The 16,510-nt window shown below is 48.3% G+C and overlaps 1 protein-coding gene across 1 annotated transcript in view; it reads right to left on the bottom strand.

Moving 5' to 3' along the window:
- The window catches only part of LOC140421323 (shieldin complex subunit 1-like), a 289,276-nt gene that overhangs the window by 193,597 nt on the left and 79,169 nt on the right, over positions 1–16,510 (bottom strand). Inside the window, exon 2 of the mRNA XM_072505973.1 lies at positions 7,211–7,395. Within this exon, the coding sequence (XP_072362074.1) occupies positions 7,211–7,394 (184 nt within the window). The 5' untranslated portion in view covers position 7,395. The remainder of the gene's footprint in view (positions 1–7,210; positions 7,396–16,510) is intronic.

Here is a 16,510-nt window from a genome sequence, read left to right as displayed (position 1 = left end):
TAAAGGCTGACAGGAATCCCACGGGAGGCATCTCCCAGGATCTACAGGCCACATTGCGCTCTCCCTCTATTTTTATTAATATTTTTGTTTTGGAAAGTGCCTTAGATTTTCTTTATTTGTCAGCAAATATGGTTCACTAAGTTCAAATTGTGAGAGGTGACAACAACAGAACAAATAGGATACGGACTTTTATTGTGGAATCCATTGTTAAATCTTCAGAGGTTGTGCTCAAGCTGCGCAGCACTCCTGAATAGGCATAGCAGCAATACAATGTATAGTTCTGATCACTGACAGATAATGCCCCTACCTCAACCCTGAAGCCTTGCAATCCCTGGGTGAGACCAAAAATTCCAGAAATAAAATCCTGATCAGTTGATCAAACCAGTTCAGGAGATCAGAATCCTCCACCAGAATCTGTCCATGCATGCCGGATGTTCTACCCCCTTCCAAACCCCGAGCAGGAAAGGATCCCTTCCAGCAAGGAAGATAGTGGTGCCACTGGGAATGCCGGTAACATCTGTCTAACAAAATTCCATACCTGGAGGTACCTAAACGAGTCCGAGCCAGAGAGCCCACATTTCTTTTTCAATTCCTCCAGGCTGGCAAACCGCCCCTCCAAAAATAGATCACACAATCTCTCCAGCCCCTTTCCCTGCCACAAACGTAGCATCCAACCGTGCCAGCTCGAAGAGGTGATTAACACAAAAAGGGGCCTACGTTGATACTGATCCCAGCTTGAAATGTTGGCAGAGTTGCCTCCATATTTTTAAAGTGGAGGAAACTGTCGTGTTGGGTGTTCTGCTGCACAAATGATCCAACACGGCTGTAGATGGTACAACTCTGTTTTATTGTCTTAACAACGGTTACAACTAACTGCTGGCTTGGGTACGTGCTTCACCAGCTAACCTGTGGACCCAGCCCTATCACTATCTTAGTGAGGCATTCAGCACATGGTCTATGTCTGAATGGCACGCTGTGAGCTCTGTGCTCTGAGCTATCTCCTGGTAGAATGAACGGGAACTGTGGTGTTCCCTGTTTTATAGTGCGTGTGCTCTCACTGGTGATTGGCTGCGATGTTATGTGTGTGCTGGTTTGTCCAACTGCCTGTCCATCAGTGTGTGTGTGATTGCACCATGATATGCTGATGTGGATATCATGACATCCCCCCCCTTTCACAAAGGATATGTGCCTACATGCTAATAAATAGAAATGTGTACTGAGTTCATCTGAGTATGTGTGTTTGATATTTACAACATGTACATGAGGCTGAACTATATACAGAGGAAGGTGTCAGGTGCAACAGAACAACGAGGTTGTACCAATAACAGAACAAATGCAATCAGCAAACGACGAGAGAAAACGTCTGGAACAATGAACGACAAGAAAAGAAACTCGTTAACAGTACTGTATAACAATTCAGTGAGTCCAATGTGCCAACAGGCTCATAAGTCACGTCTCTCAGGTGGGCGATGAATTCAGGTTGACCGCCTCAAGGGTGGGTCAGGATCCATCGGCTGAGGAATGGGCCTGGCCACGGGCAAGAGAGGAAGAGGCAGAGTGGCAGGAAGCTCAACAAAGTCGACATCAGGGACAACAGGAGGGCGTGGCACTGGTGCATGATCTTGTAGCGAGCGCGGAACCAGACGAAGGGCCCGCCGATTACGGCAGCGAATGGAACCATCAGGCATGCGAATCAGGAATGAGCGGGGAGCCACGTGGCGGAGAACCTCGGCGGTTGCCGACCAGCCACCTCCGGTAGGTGTATGCGGACATTGTCTCCAGGCGCCAGGGCAGGAAGATCAGTCGCCCGAGCGTCATGTGCCACCTTCTGCTGAGCACACTGTTGTTGCATCCTTCGCAATATTGGAGCATGGTCGAGGTCAGGAGCATGAATGGACGGCACAGTGGTTCTGAGGGTGCGACCCATCAACAGCTGGGCTGGCGAGAGGTCTGTGGACAGTGGGGCCGAGCGATAGGCCAGCAGGGCTAAATAGAAGTCAGATCCGGCATCAGCAGCCTTGCAGAGGAGCCGCTTCACAATGTGGACGCCCTTGCCATTCGACTGAGGATGCAAGGGACTGGACGTCACGTGTGTGAAGTTGTATGAAGTGGCAAAGGAAGACCATTCTTGGCTCGCAAAGCAAGGTCCGTTGTCAGACATGACAGTGAGCGGAATTCCATGGTGAGCAAAGGTTTCTTTACATGCCCGGATGACAGCTGATGACGTTGTGTCATGCAGGCGTATGACCTCCGGATAACTTGAGAAGTAGTCAATCAGAATAATGTAGTCCCTGCCGAGCGCATGAAAGAGGTCCACGCCCAACTTCGCCCAGGGGGACGTGACTAACTCATGGGGCTGAAGGGTCTCAGTGGGTTGCGCCGGCTGAAACCTTTGGCAGGTGGGGCAGTTGAGCACCATGTTGGCGATGTCGTCGCTGATGCCCGGCCAGTACACAACCTCTTGGGCCCTCCGCCTGCACTTTTCAACTCCGAGATGGCCTTCGTGCAGTTGTTCGAGGATAAGCCGGTGCATGCTGTGTGGAATCACGATCCGGTCCAACTTCAAGAAGACACCATCAATGATGGCCAAGTCGTCCCGGACGTTGTAAAATTGTGGGAACTGCCGCTTGAGCCACCCTTCCGTCATGTGGCGCATCACACGCTGTAGAAGGGGGTCAGCCGCAGTCTCACGGCGAATGTGGGCCAGACGTGCATCAGTGGCCGGCAGATTGGCCGATGTGAAGGCTACATGTGCGTCGACCTGACAAACGAACCCCTCCGAGTCGGGCGGTGTGTTGACCGCCCTGGACAGAGCCTCTGTGATGATGAGATCCTTCCCCGGGGTGTAGACAAGTTGGAAGTCGTACCTCCGGAGCTTGAGCAGAATGCGCTGGAGGCGAGGGGTCATATCGTTGAGGTCCTTCTGAATGATGCTGACCAGGGGGCGATGGTCGGTCTCCACAGTGAATTGCGGAAGACCATATACATAATCGTGAAACTTGTCGATGCCAGTCAACAGGCCTAGGCACTCCTTCTCAATCTGCGCATAGCGCTGTTCAGTGGGGGGTCATGGCCCACGATGCTTAGGCGACCGGGGCCCATGATGCGGTGTCGTCCCGTTGCAGGAGTACCGCCCCAATGCCGGACTGGCTGGCGTCTGTTGAGATCTTTGTTTCCTGTGTGGTATCGAAAAACGCCAGTACCGGGGCGGTGGTGAGCTTGATCTTGAGCTCCTCCCATTCACTCTGGTGTGCGGGAAGCCACTGGAATTCCGTTGTCTTTTTGACCAGGTGGCGAAGAGCAGTCGTGTGCGGAGCAAGGTTAGGAATGAACTTCCCCAGGAAGTTGACCATCCCGAGAAAGCGCAGCACTGCTTTCTTATCTGACGGCTGCTGCATGGCTGCGATGGCTGCCACTTTGTCGGCATCCGGCCGCACACCCGACCGGGAGATGTGGTCCCCAAAAAACTTGAGCTCAGTCTGGCCAAAAGAGAACTTGGCTCGGTTGAGGCACAGGCCCTGATCTCGCGGCACTAAGGGCCCAGGGTTTGATCCCGGCCCCAGATCACTGACCGTATGGAGTTTGCACATCCTCCCCGTGTCTACGTGGGTCTCACCCCTGCAACCCAAAAAGAGGTGCTGGGTAGGTGAATTAGCCAAGCTAAATTGGCCCATAATTGGAAAAAAAAGAATTGGGTATTCTAAATTTATAAAAGAAAACAATAGCAAGCAGTCTACCAAGTGTGGGTGTGAATAAGAAAGAAAAGTAGGAAGTTGGAATGTAAAATAGAGGAACAAAAAATGGAAACAAAATAATTTTTCTGTTTCTTGGACTATGTTTAAAGTGAATAATATCAAACACTCTTGTTCATTTGTTCAGCCTCTGCACACAAATAAATTGAGCTGAATCAGTGCAGCAACAAATGGTGCAAATTATGACAACCTAATTTTCAGCCCAAGTTGGCCAAATGACATGTTGCTTTGAGATGTGGCATCAAATAGCAGGGCAGTGTAAAAGCCAAATCTGTTATTCCATCAACCTGCCTTACTGATAGTGCCAACAGATATCTTTTTACATATTGGTGCACGGTCCAGCCACAGCGCAAGAATAATCAGATCTTTTTGTGGTTAAGAGTTAAAATCAGGACTGGAACATAAAGAGACACATTGCACTGCCCAGTTCGATAAATGCTATTTAGTGATAAGTTCGCATAGGCTTTTGCTACAGACTGAAACAACTTACTATAGAGATTGACCAATGTCCTTGGCTGCATCTAAATGAACAATCCTGGTCTATAAATAAGAAAATGATATTTTGTAACAAGAAAGCATGAGGTGGAAAGTGCCATTTTGACACTGCATTTTTCCAAAAGGAATATATCACAGACATAGTTCCAGGGCAAAACAATTAGATATAGTTTTGGAATTACGCATCTGAATGTAAAACTAAAACCTGGATCACACGCTAGCCCAAGATAGTCAGTGAGAAGGTCCCAGTTCATTTGAGTCTGGTGGTTTACCTCCATAGGATCTGCATAATTGTACAACTTCATCCAATTCAACAAATATGTACAAGCTTCACCACACCAAGCTCAATTCTCAAGACAGTTAACTCAAAATGTTTGACTTCAATCTGTCATTCTAACTCCTCTCATTTTTTTCTCTCTTCGAGGTAATTCTCAACAGTAAGAGGCCCTCGTAGAAGACACATCAGAGGAGGACAAGTCCTTGTAAGGAGGGGCTGTAAAAAGCTTCATCCCTCCCAAGAACCACATCAGACATTGGCACTCTTAGTGAGATAAATAATGAGCCACAGGGGGTTTTCATGTGGTGAATTACCCAGCAAGAGTGGGCCGTAGCCGGGAATGGTGACATAAATGCCACAGTAGAGTGTTCACCAGAAGGAGAGGCTCTCTATCAACTCTGCTATAGAGGACAGAGATGAGCGTTTCATAGGCTAAAGCATGAGAGATAAATTGCTGGCCTCATTGAGGTATTGGAATCCATACCAAAGAATCACCACTGGTTGACACTGTGTTTGTTTACAATCTCTGTGATTTCATCTCCTAGAATATCATGACTCTACAGTTCACACTGGGAAGTCTGGTCATCTCTAGTATTGTTGCAGCTGCATGAGGAGTTGATGTTCATCTGGCAGCATTAGCGGAAGCTCAAAAGCGATGATTGAAGACTCTGTCTCACAAACAGGAGACTGATGGATTGACTTAACAGCGACTTATGCAATGCTCTCTAATAGTTGTGAAAGATCATGACTAAAGCATCCACTATTTCCTCACTGACGTTTTGGGAAACCCATCAGATTCAAGAAATGTGTCTATCCCTATTTTATTTTATTTTCTCTCTTCCTTTTTTGAACTTAGATCAAATCTAGTCAGTTTCTCCAATTGTTCTCTTCATATCTTGATCCTCACCCTCTACTGTGAAGACTAATACAATTTAAACATTTTGCAAATTTTTCATTTCTTGTTCTTCAATTACAATATCCACTTCTGTTTTTAGATCATTATTCTTATCCACGCTTTTTCTGTCAACATACTTACAAAAACCTCAACTGCTGGTATTAATATTCCTTGCAAATGTTTATCTTGTGTTCCCTTTTTACAATTTGCATTACTTTCTTATATCCCTTTGCTGCTCTGTATCCCCACATCTATAGGATTCCTACTGAATGATTGCTTTCTGCTAATGTTCACAAAGAAATCTATGAAGTCTCCCCTGAATAACTAGTGGAGGTAAAAATCCAGGGGTAATTTATGAATCAATTATATGTTGCAATGGGATGTTTATGGGTCACTCTAGCTAAATTAATTAAGAAGAGCTAAACACCTTCTTCATTGTAAATTATTTTGTGCCTCTTATATCTTGATTCTTGCATATGTCAAATCTAATAATGTCATAATCTTTCAGAGTCTTATGAATCTAAGGATAAAATACTGCCATGTTTTACTTTACTTTTGCCAAATTTTCACTCTTAGACTTGTGAAAAGGCCTTTTAAGTTGAATGTATTATTTCCCAGAGCCTCAATGCTTCACAACAGCTATTAATTTGGAACATCCCTGAAAATGGTCATGAGCTGTCTTACATTTCAACCCAAAACAACTGAATTGTAATTTTGATCCTACTCCACAGTTTATGGGACTAACATATTTTAAAATCGTTACATAGCATTTTAGGTTGGGAGCAGGCGGGGTCAGGGGGATGTCGATCAGGGGAAATCACGGATTTGAGCCAAGGAAGATGGATGCAATGTTTCGGGGATGGGAAGAGAAGGGGATTAGGGAGATGAAGGATTTATTTCAGGGAGTGCTTGGAAGAGCTTGGAGGAGCTGAATGAGAGGTCTGGGTTAGCGCGGGGGAGGAGTTTCTGGTACATGTAGGTGCGGGACTTTGCGAGGAAGATCTTCCCGACCTTCCCGATAGTGCCTGTCTCCTCGTTGCTGGAGGCAGTGCTGTCAGCCGGGGGTTGGAGAGGGGTTCATCTCGCTGATTTACGGGAGGATTGTGGAGGAGGATAAGAGGTCCATGGGAAAGGTGAAGGCTAAAAGGGAGGAAGAGCTGAGGGCGGCGCTGGAGGAAATATTGAAGGTGGTGTTCAGAACACACCTGACAAAGTCAAGGATGAGCCAGCTGTTTGAGAGGGTGGAGGATGACTGTCAGCGATGTGGAAGGGGCCCTGTGAGCCATACATATGTTTTGGTCCTGCCCGACGCTGGAAAGGTTTTGGAAGGCAGTTTTCAGCACCATTTCAGGGTGCTACCCTGGAAGTCATACTCTGGGTGTTGGACTGCCTGGAGTTGCAAGTGGGTGCGGGGGCAGATGTTTATACTTTTGCCTTGCTGATTGCACACAAGCGGTCTTGTTGGGGTGGAGGTCAGCTTCTCCACCCTGTGTCTCGGCGTGGTGGGGGGGACTTGCTGGTGTTCTTAGCCCTGAAGCAGGTGACATTTGCTCTAAGGCCGGGGGGGGGGGGGGCGGGGGGAGGGGGGGGGGAGGAGTGATGGGTGCTACAAAAGTTGGGGTTTGTACATTCTGCATTTTGGAGAGTTGGTTTTCATTGACTCTTGAGGGATGGGTGGGGGCATAGGTATGGGTGGATGGGGAGTTTAATGTGTTGGGTGGGTTTGTAAATGTAAAAAAAAATGTTGAAAATTTGGAATAAAAATACTTTTTTAAAAAATCCATTACATACCTATATTTACTGTTGGCATCGCGGATGAAGAAGCGTCCGCAGTACCATCCAAAGTATATATGGCATTGACTTCATCAAACATCAGCTGACCACCTTCTCTTGGTAAGCTGTATGTCGCTGGTAGCTCCAGTACACTGTTTGATTCTGAGTGTTTACTTGATACAACTTCATTTGAAGACATCATCCTGTGGGAGGAGAATGGAGAGTTAATTCATAAAGACCCAGCACATTTTCTGCGAAACAATGTAAGGCATATTTACAAATCATAGCAACTCTGCTTTAAAAAAGAACATCCACTTGCTTAAAATATAATTACTCACAGCTCTGAGTCAGAAGGTAATGGGTACAAGTTCCAAACAAGACTTGAGCACAAAATCTAGGCCAGCACTCCAGTACTGAGGGAGTACTACTCTGTCAGAGGCGCTGGGTGAAATTTTCCAAAAAAATGGCGAATCCATAGAATCCCTACAGTGCAGAAGGAGGCCATTTGTCACTATCATGTCTGCACCGATCATAACCCCATATCTTTGGACACTAAAGAGCAATTTAGCATGGCCAATCCATCTAAACTGCATATCTTAGGACTGTGGGAGGAAACTAGAGCACACGGAAGAAACCCACGCAGACACGGGGAAGACATGCAAACTCCACACAGTTACCCAAGGCCAGAATTGAACCCGGGTCCCTGGCACTGTGAGGCAGTAGTGTGAACCGCTGTGACAGAAAATCGGCATATTAATGTCCAGCGAAACAGGCAGATTTCCGTCGTGATCTTCCCACACTTCGCCATTTTTTAGAAGGGGAGTGTATTTTGCGGTGTCATTGTGAGGGACGGGACCGAAAGATGCTAGCAAGCCGAGTTCCAAAGAGATCGGGGTGCCTTTTTTAAGTGGGTTCGTAGGGCCGGAGGAGATTCCAGAGATAAGGAGACGCAAGATCTTGGAGGGAATTGCAAAAAAGTATACGGATTTTAAAATTAAGACGTTGCTCAACTGAAAATCAATGTCGGTCAATAAGCACAGGGGTGATGGGTGAACGGAACTTGGTGCAAGTTAGGATGCAGACAGCAGAGTTTTGGATGAGCTTAAGTTTATGGAAGATGGGAGTTTGACCAGGAGTACATTGGAATAGGCAAGTCTAGCAATAACAAAGGCATGACTGGTGTTCAGCAGCAGATGGATTGAGGCAGGGGAAGAGTTGGGCAGCATTATGTAGGTGGCAGTATGTAGTCTTAGTCCTCTGGCAAAGATGCATAGGCTTCAGTAACCCTACCTATGTGTTTTCCCTGTAAGAGCAGTGTCCAAATAGCTTGCGACCATTTCATTTGTCTCGCTATTTTCTCAAATTAGTTAACAATGCCTCCACTTCCTGTGCCTGTACAAATCTATGCATCTCCCACTAGGTTTTTGTCTCGAACTACTTCCTAACCTTAAGTGTGTCAGCTTTAGAATCATAGAATCATGGAATGCTTACAATGCAGAAGACCATTCAGCCCATCAAGTCTGCACTGACACCCTGATAGACCACCCTACCTAGGCCCACACCCACTGCCCTATCGCCATAACCCCAACTAACCTTTGGACAATTTAGCACAGCCAATCCACCTAACTGTGGAAGAAAACCCACACAGACACAGGGAGAATTTACCAACTCCACACAAGCAGTCGCCAAAGGTCGGAATCAAACCCAGGTCCCTAGTGCTGTGAGGCAGCAGTGCTAACCCACTGTGCCACCATGCTGCCACTTTAACTTCCAGCATTTCAAGTTGAAAATCTCTCTCTTTCTGCCATTGCTATCTTCTCCATTTCTATTTCCCTCTCTGAAAAGCTCTCTTTGTCTTTCCCTGTCTTTTTGCTTCTCCTGCATCTCCAGTTCAAGTTTTTTCTCATGTTTTTTTTTCCTTTTCTTTTTCCTGCATTTCTAATTATTTCATTTGTAATTGAGTTTTAGCTAACTCAATTGCCACTTTTTGGAGAATTTGGTCTATCAGACCACACTTGTACATTTAAATGCTTTGTTATTCTTTCAATTACCTGAGCTTTCTTAGCCTCTGCAGGCAACCCTAATTGTAACGTATTCACCAATTCCAATTTAGTTTACGTACACTTTTCAAACTTTCGAAGGTTATATTGTCTACTTACAAACAAATCTAAGACATTGAAAGAGCCATGATACACGTCCTCACTTGGTTCAACACTTTCCTCACTCTTGTTACATTTAAAAGTCACAAATTCCCTTACACCCAAGGAATTACTCTTTTCAAAATCCCGCCAAAGGGCCTCCAATTTTGTAAGGAACCCCGGTGACGTTAAATGCGAGGCTATTCCAAAACCCAGAAGGGTAATTTTAAACACTGGTTCGGGTTCTTAGTGGTGTATATTTTCAATTTGGTATAATGTGAGAAAAGATATGCAAACCAGGGAGGAACAGTCCCGTCATTTTGTGATCCATTAATAAAGAATATTTATTAGCTTAAAAGAAACACACAAGAAGGACTATAATATACTACAACAATATACTTAACTATTCTGATAGCTATACACATACGGTAGACAGATTTAGTGGAAACATTTCCAAGTGTCATTTTGGGTACAATTTGCATTGTGTTTCTCGACAGCCACGTTGGCAAGATCACAACCCATATTTAACGGCACTTAGTGCCGGTAATGAGCCCACACGAGCTTCTCGCCATTACTGGCTGTCTCGCCGAATGATTTGCCTGACTCGGCCTCAGCGTCTCGCCGCTAACAAGAGGGTGTTGCGTTTAAATGCTCCCTGACCACTTACACCCAATCATACACAAGCACGGCAATGCGCAGACCTGCTCCGTGCCTTGGCAATGGCAACCTGACAAGGTTTCTCAATGCCGTCGATGCAAGACGGGACATCCTGTTCCCCAAGGGAGTTGGAGGACCAGCAGCAGGATCACCAATATCGCCTGGGAGGCAGTGGCAGCGGCTGTCAGTGCGGGCAGCATGACAAGAAAGACTGCTGTCCAATGTAGGAAGAAGGCCAATGACCTCCACTGAGCTGCAAGGTAAGTTACTACCTCTCTGCTGGCATCAATTCAGCCTGCCAACCCTCAAATTCCCAGAGACCCCACCCTCCCACAAATCAGTGGCTAACACTTTGCACCTTCCTCACACCCAATCTTTGTGCTTGCTTCTCAGAACCCACTCACACCCATCAGCATAACCCCTTCATGTCCAGGTGCGGTGCCCACACACCACCTGCTAGAGAGTTCCCCGACCCATCAAGCATATGGCTCACAATGCCCTCTCTTTGTCCCCGCAGGAGAGGAAACCCATAGTAAACAGGAAAGAGCCACGACGGGAGTGGTGGTGGGGGGGGGTTTGCGGAGTGCCAAAGATTTGAGTCCTCACTCCCTATGAGGAACGGGCCTTGGAGATCATGGGGTTGACCAAGGAGAGAGCGGTCACTGTCAGCGAGGTTGGCCTGCACCACAGAGTTGAGGATCCACTGCCCCTTCACCCAGATGCCCTGTCTCAAGCGAGTTGTTCATATCAGAGAAAATGATCCCTTCTTTTCAGTCACCACTTGTCCATTGTCTCGCAGGATCTCCATCTGATGGGCTGAGCAATCCGGAGTCATTCCCCCTCCTGCCACCCAAGAGACCACCATAGAGGAGTGCTCCGATGAGACTACCATCGATGCGTCACAGCTATCATCCGTACCTTCACCAGCGCAGAGACACAAACCTTGGTGGGTATGATTAGTGGACAGGCTTCTGGGGCACAATCTGGTGAGCACCACACAGTTGCTGAATCACATCAGGTGGAGGCAGGAACATCCAAGAGAGACAGTAGTCGAAGCTCTGCTGGATCCCAGGACTCAGCTGGATCCCAGTCAGATGCTAAGCCTCTGGACAAGGTTCTCTTAAAGCTGATGCAGATGATAGGACACAGTCATGCAGTGACATGCAGGAGGGGATGTCAGCAACATTCCAGCATGTCTATAGCCAATTGGAGGAGTCCCGAATGCTACAGGCGCTACAGATGATGCCGACAATGTGTGGCAACAAGGCCAAACTGCTAGGATGACAGCCACAGTGGAAAACATGGAGCACAATATCAATGTCTTGGGCGGTGGTGCCAAGGCATGGTTCAATCCATGATGGCCATGGCGGAGGGCCTCGACATCATGTCTAAGTCGCTGAGGGACATATTGCAGACGCAGGTGGACATTGCGGAGGCACTGCAGAGCATGGCCCTGTCACTGAGAACGATCGCTGAGGGCATCTACACCATGGTGCAGACAATGGAGAGCCACCAGGACTGGCAGAGCCAGATGACGCAGGATCCTATGCGTATCATAAGGGAGGAGAAATCACTGGAGGCCAAACTGTGGCCTGCCATCAAGGAGACAATGGTGGTCTCCAGTTCTTCCGAATCTCTCACTCCTGACACCAGCTCACCTTAAGGGCAGTGAGCAGAACAGGGTGCCATGGCAACGCCTGTGACACCGGTAAATCGGCCGGGGCATTAGGGCTACAGACCCTCCAGAGGCTGTCAGCAAAGGGTGTCAAAGGCCACAGGGCGTGGAAAGTAGCAGGCTGCCTCAATCCCTAATGTGCATCCTGGTGTCAGATCTAGGCGTAGGAGTAGACCATGATAGATCAAGAAAAGTGAGGATCAGTGAATAGGGTGGGTACTATCTGTAGCTAGGAGGAATGGAAATACCACACGTTTACTATTAAAACATGTTATACCCAAGGGCCGCACAGTGGTTAGCACTGCTGCCTCACAACACCGAGGACCCGGGTTGGATCTCGGTCCCGGGTCACTGTCCTTGTGGCGATTGCACATTTTCCCCATGTCTGTGTGGGTTTCACCTCCACAACCCAAAGGTCTGCAGGATAGGTGGATTGGCCAGACTAATTTGCTCCTTAATTGAAAAAAAAAATGAATCTGTCCAGGCATCGGAACTGCATTTTGAGCAGTCCAATGCACTGCTCATTGACAGCACGGATGGCAGCATGGGCCTTTTATCGGTCTCCACCTCGGTCTCAAGCCTTTGCATTGGCATCATCAGCCAGGACCTCTGTGGTACTCCTTATCCCCCAACGGGCAACCCGTATTCCTGGGGTGGTCCTCGAAGACACCGGGGAACTCAGAGTGTCCCAGGATGATGCTGTCATGCACGCTCTCTGGGAAGCATGCATACACATGTCTGATCCAGAGGTGGTGATCGCAAACGTGTTGAACATTCAGGGAGTGGAACCCCTTCCTGTTAATGAAGGGCACTCCCTGGATCTGGGGCATCCCAGCGATGACGAAGAATCCTCCAGCCCTTGGTGGCCCAGCTGAAAGTTTTTTTAAAAAATAATCTTATTCTCCTTTTTCACATTTTCTCCCAAATTTATACCCACCAACAATAAACAATAATCAGTAACGAATGCAATGTCAATCCCCATATTAACAACAATCCCATCCTCCCACCAAATCCCCAAACATTAGCCAGCATGTTAACATAAACAAATAACAAAGAGGAAACAGGAATCATCCATAGTCACCATTAACACATACAGTCCCCCTCCCCCCAACCATCCCAACCCTCCCCCTAATGTTCGATGTAATCCAATTTTCAAAAGTGCCTAATGAATAACGCCCATGAATTGTAGAAACTCTCCATCCTTCCCCTCCGTTCAAATTTGACCTTGTCAAGAGTCAGGAATTCCAGCAGGCCCCACCGCCACGCCAGGGCACAGGGTGGAGAGGGTGATCTCCATCCCAACAGGATCTGTCTTCAGGCGATCAACGAGGCGAAGGCTACAACATCTGCCTCCGCACCCGTTTCCAACCCCGGCTGATCCGACACCCCGAATATGGCCTCCCGAGGGCCTGGGTCCAGGTCACGTCCACCACTTTAGAGATTACCCTAAAAAGCTCCTTCCGGTAATCCTCCAGCTTTGGACAGTACCAAAACGAATTAACAGAACCCTCGGTCCCCCAATAATCTGTAACGTTCACACACATCTTCTACCCCCTCAAAGAGCCGGCTCATCCTCGCCCTTGTGAGGTGTGCTCTATATATCACCATCAGCTGTATCAGCTGCAACCTCGCGCATGAGGTGGAGGCATTCACTCTCCGGAGCACCTCACACCAGAACCCCACCTCCATACCCTCTCCATACTCTTCCTCCCACTTTGCCTTGATCCCTTCCAGACGTACCTTCTCCTCTTCCAAAATAGCTCCGTAACCGCCGACACTACCCCCCTTCTCCAGTCCCCTGTCGTCAGCACCTCTTCCAGCAATGTGGAGGCCAGCTCTACCGGGAAGCTCTGTATCTCCTTTCTGGCAAAGTCTCGAACCTGCATGTATCTAAATATTTCCCCCTGCTCCAGCCCATACTTCGCTCCCAGCTCCTTCAATCCTGCAAACCGACCCCCAAGAAACAAATTTTTAGTTTCCTAATTCCTTTCTCCTTCCATCTCCGAAAATGTCCATCCCACTTCCCTATGGTTCCCCCGAATCGGCATTGCCCTTGACCCTGCCCCCAACCCGAAGTGCTGGCGAAAGTGCCTCTAAATTCTCAACGAAGCTATTACTACCGGATTCCCTGACTATTTCCCTGAGGCCGTTGGGAGCTGCGCTGTTGCTAGTGCCTTCAATCCTGACCCCCTGCACAAAGTCTCCTCCATTCTCACCCACTGGGAGCCAACCCTTCTGACCCAGCTCCGTACCTTCTCCACATTCGCCGCCCAGTAATAATACATCAGGTTTGGAAGACCCAAACCCCCTGCCTGCCTTCCTCTCGGTAGTAGCACCTTTATAATTCTGGCCACCTTCCCACCCCAAATGAATGAGGTAATCATCCCTTCAATCTCTCTAAAAAATGCCGTTGGCAGGAAAATCGGCAGGCATTGGAAAATAAACAGAAATCGTGGCAACACGTTCATTTTAACCGCCAGTACCCGACCCGCCAGCGACAGAGGGAGACCATCCCACCTTGCCAGAGCAACTTTCACCCTCCCCAGCAAACTAGAAATGTTGTACCTACGGAGCCCCCCCCCAATTCCGAGCAACCTGCACCCCCAGGTATCTAAAGTGAGTCCCTGCCCTATTTCCCACCCCCGGCTGAGACACCACAAAATATTTACTCTTATCTAGATTTAATTTGTACCCCAAGAAAGACCCAACCACCCGAAGCAGCTCCAGTATTCTCCCCATTGACACACTCGGTTCCAACATGAATAACAACAAGTCATTGGCATATAAGGACACCCTATGCTCTATTCCCCCCCTGCACAATCCCTTTCCACACCACCGAACTTCTTAACGAGATGGCCAACAGCTCAATCGCGAGTGCAAACAGCAGGGGAGACATAGGACATCCCTGCCTAGTCCCACGGTGGAGAGAAGAGTATCTCGAGCTGATGTTATTTGTGTGGACACTCGCCCTCTGCTCCTTATACAGTAGCTTTACCCTGTACCAAATCGTGGTCCAATCCCAAACCGCTCCAGAACTGCCATCAAGTACCCCCTCTCTACCCGGTCAAACGCTTTCTTGGCGTCCAATGCCACAAGCGTCTCTGTTTCCTTCCCCTCCGCCGGTGCCATAGCCACGTTCAATACCCTCCTAATGTTCGAAAAGAGCTGCCTCCCTCTCACAAACCCTGTCTGATCATCACTTCTCACAAACCCCGTCTGACCTTCACCTAATACCTTCGGGAGGCACTCCTCCAGCCTACCTGCCAGTACCTTTGCCAATATCTTTGTGTCCAAGTTTAAAAGTGATATGGGCCTATACGACCCATACTCCGTCGGATCCTTATCTTTTTTAAGCAACAGGGAAATCGATGCCTGCCCCAAGGGTTGTGGCAACACCCCCTTCCCTATTGCCTCCTCAAACATCCCCACCATCAGCGGTACCAGCTTATCCTTGAATTTTTTATAATATTCCACTGGATAGTCATCTGGCCCTGCCACCTTCCACGACTGCATCCTCCCAATCGCATCTTTTATCTCCTGCTCCACTATCGCCCCCTCTAATGTAGCCCCCTCACCCTCACCTAACCTCGGGTACTCCAGCCCATCTAGAAATTCCTGCATCTCCCGGCCTCCCTCAGGTGGCTCTAAACTGTACAACCTCTCAGAATTCCTTAAAGACTTTGTTAATCTGATCTGGAGCTACCACCAACTTCCCCGCCCTGTCCCACACATGGACAATTTCCCTTGCCGCCACCTCCCTCCGGAGCTGACCCGCCAACATACTTCTCTCCATAGTCGTAAACTACCCCCCTTGCTCGCCTCAACTGGCGTACCGCCTTCCTGGTAGATAGTCAGTCAAAGCTCGCCTGGGTCCCCATCTTCTGCATAACTCCTATCTATCACCAGCATCTCATCTATTACCCTCTGACGCTCCAACCTCTCCTCTTTGTCCATCCTAACCTTAAACGAGATCACCTCACTCCTCACCACCGCCTTTAGAGCCTCCCAGACAACCACCTTCAGTGAGTTGAAAGGTGCAGTTGAAACCTACATATTCCTCAATTACTCTTTCAATTTGGTCACAGAACCCTCGGTCCCCCAATAGTCCCACATCTAATTTCCACCCGGTCTCTATATCACCCCCTTCTCCACTACCATATCCATCCAATGCGGAGCATGATCTGATATTGCAATTGCTGAGTACTCTGACCCCTTAACTCGGCCAGCAGCGCCTTCCCCACCATGAAAAAGTCGATTCACGAGTATACCTTATGGACCGCCAAGAAAAACGAGTACTCCCGCTCCCTCGGGTGCAGAAACCTCCAAAGGTCCATCCCTCCCATTTCCACCATTAGCCCAGCTAACACCTTCGCCTGACGGGACCAGAGAGCGCGGCCGTGACCTGTCCAACCTTGGCTCCTGCATCAAATTCCAGTCGCCCCCCCCCAACTATCAGTTCGCGTGAGTACAAGTCGGGGATGGCCCCACACACCTTCTTTGCGAATCCCACATCGTCCCAATTGGGACCATATACACTTAACAGCGCCACTAATCTCCCCTCCAGCGCCCCTGTCACAATCACATATCTACCCCTCTGATCTGCAACCACCTTCTCCATCTGGAACCTACCTTTTTGCTGACCATTACCACTACCCCTCGAGCTCTTCCGTCAAATCCAGAGTGAAACACCTTGCTAACCCAGTCCTTTTTAAGTATCACCTGGTCCTTCACCCTCAAGTGAGTCTCCTGCAGCAATGCTACATCAGCCTTCAAACTTTTAAGATGCGCATGCACCCTTGACCTCTTGAATGGACCTCCCAACCCCCTCACATACCACGTGACTATCCT

This window comes from Scyliorhinus torazame, chromosome 1 (genome assembly GCF_047496885.1).
Source record: "Scyliorhinus torazame isolate Kashiwa2021f chromosome 1, sScyTor2.1, whole genome shotgun sequence".
Taxonomy (NCBI): domain Eukaryota; kingdom Metazoa; phylum Chordata; class Chondrichthyes; order Carcharhiniformes; family Scyliorhinidae; genus Scyliorhinus; species Scyliorhinus torazame.
Note: the sequence above shows the minus strand (reverse complement) of the source record. Positions and strands in the feature narration are given on the sequence as shown.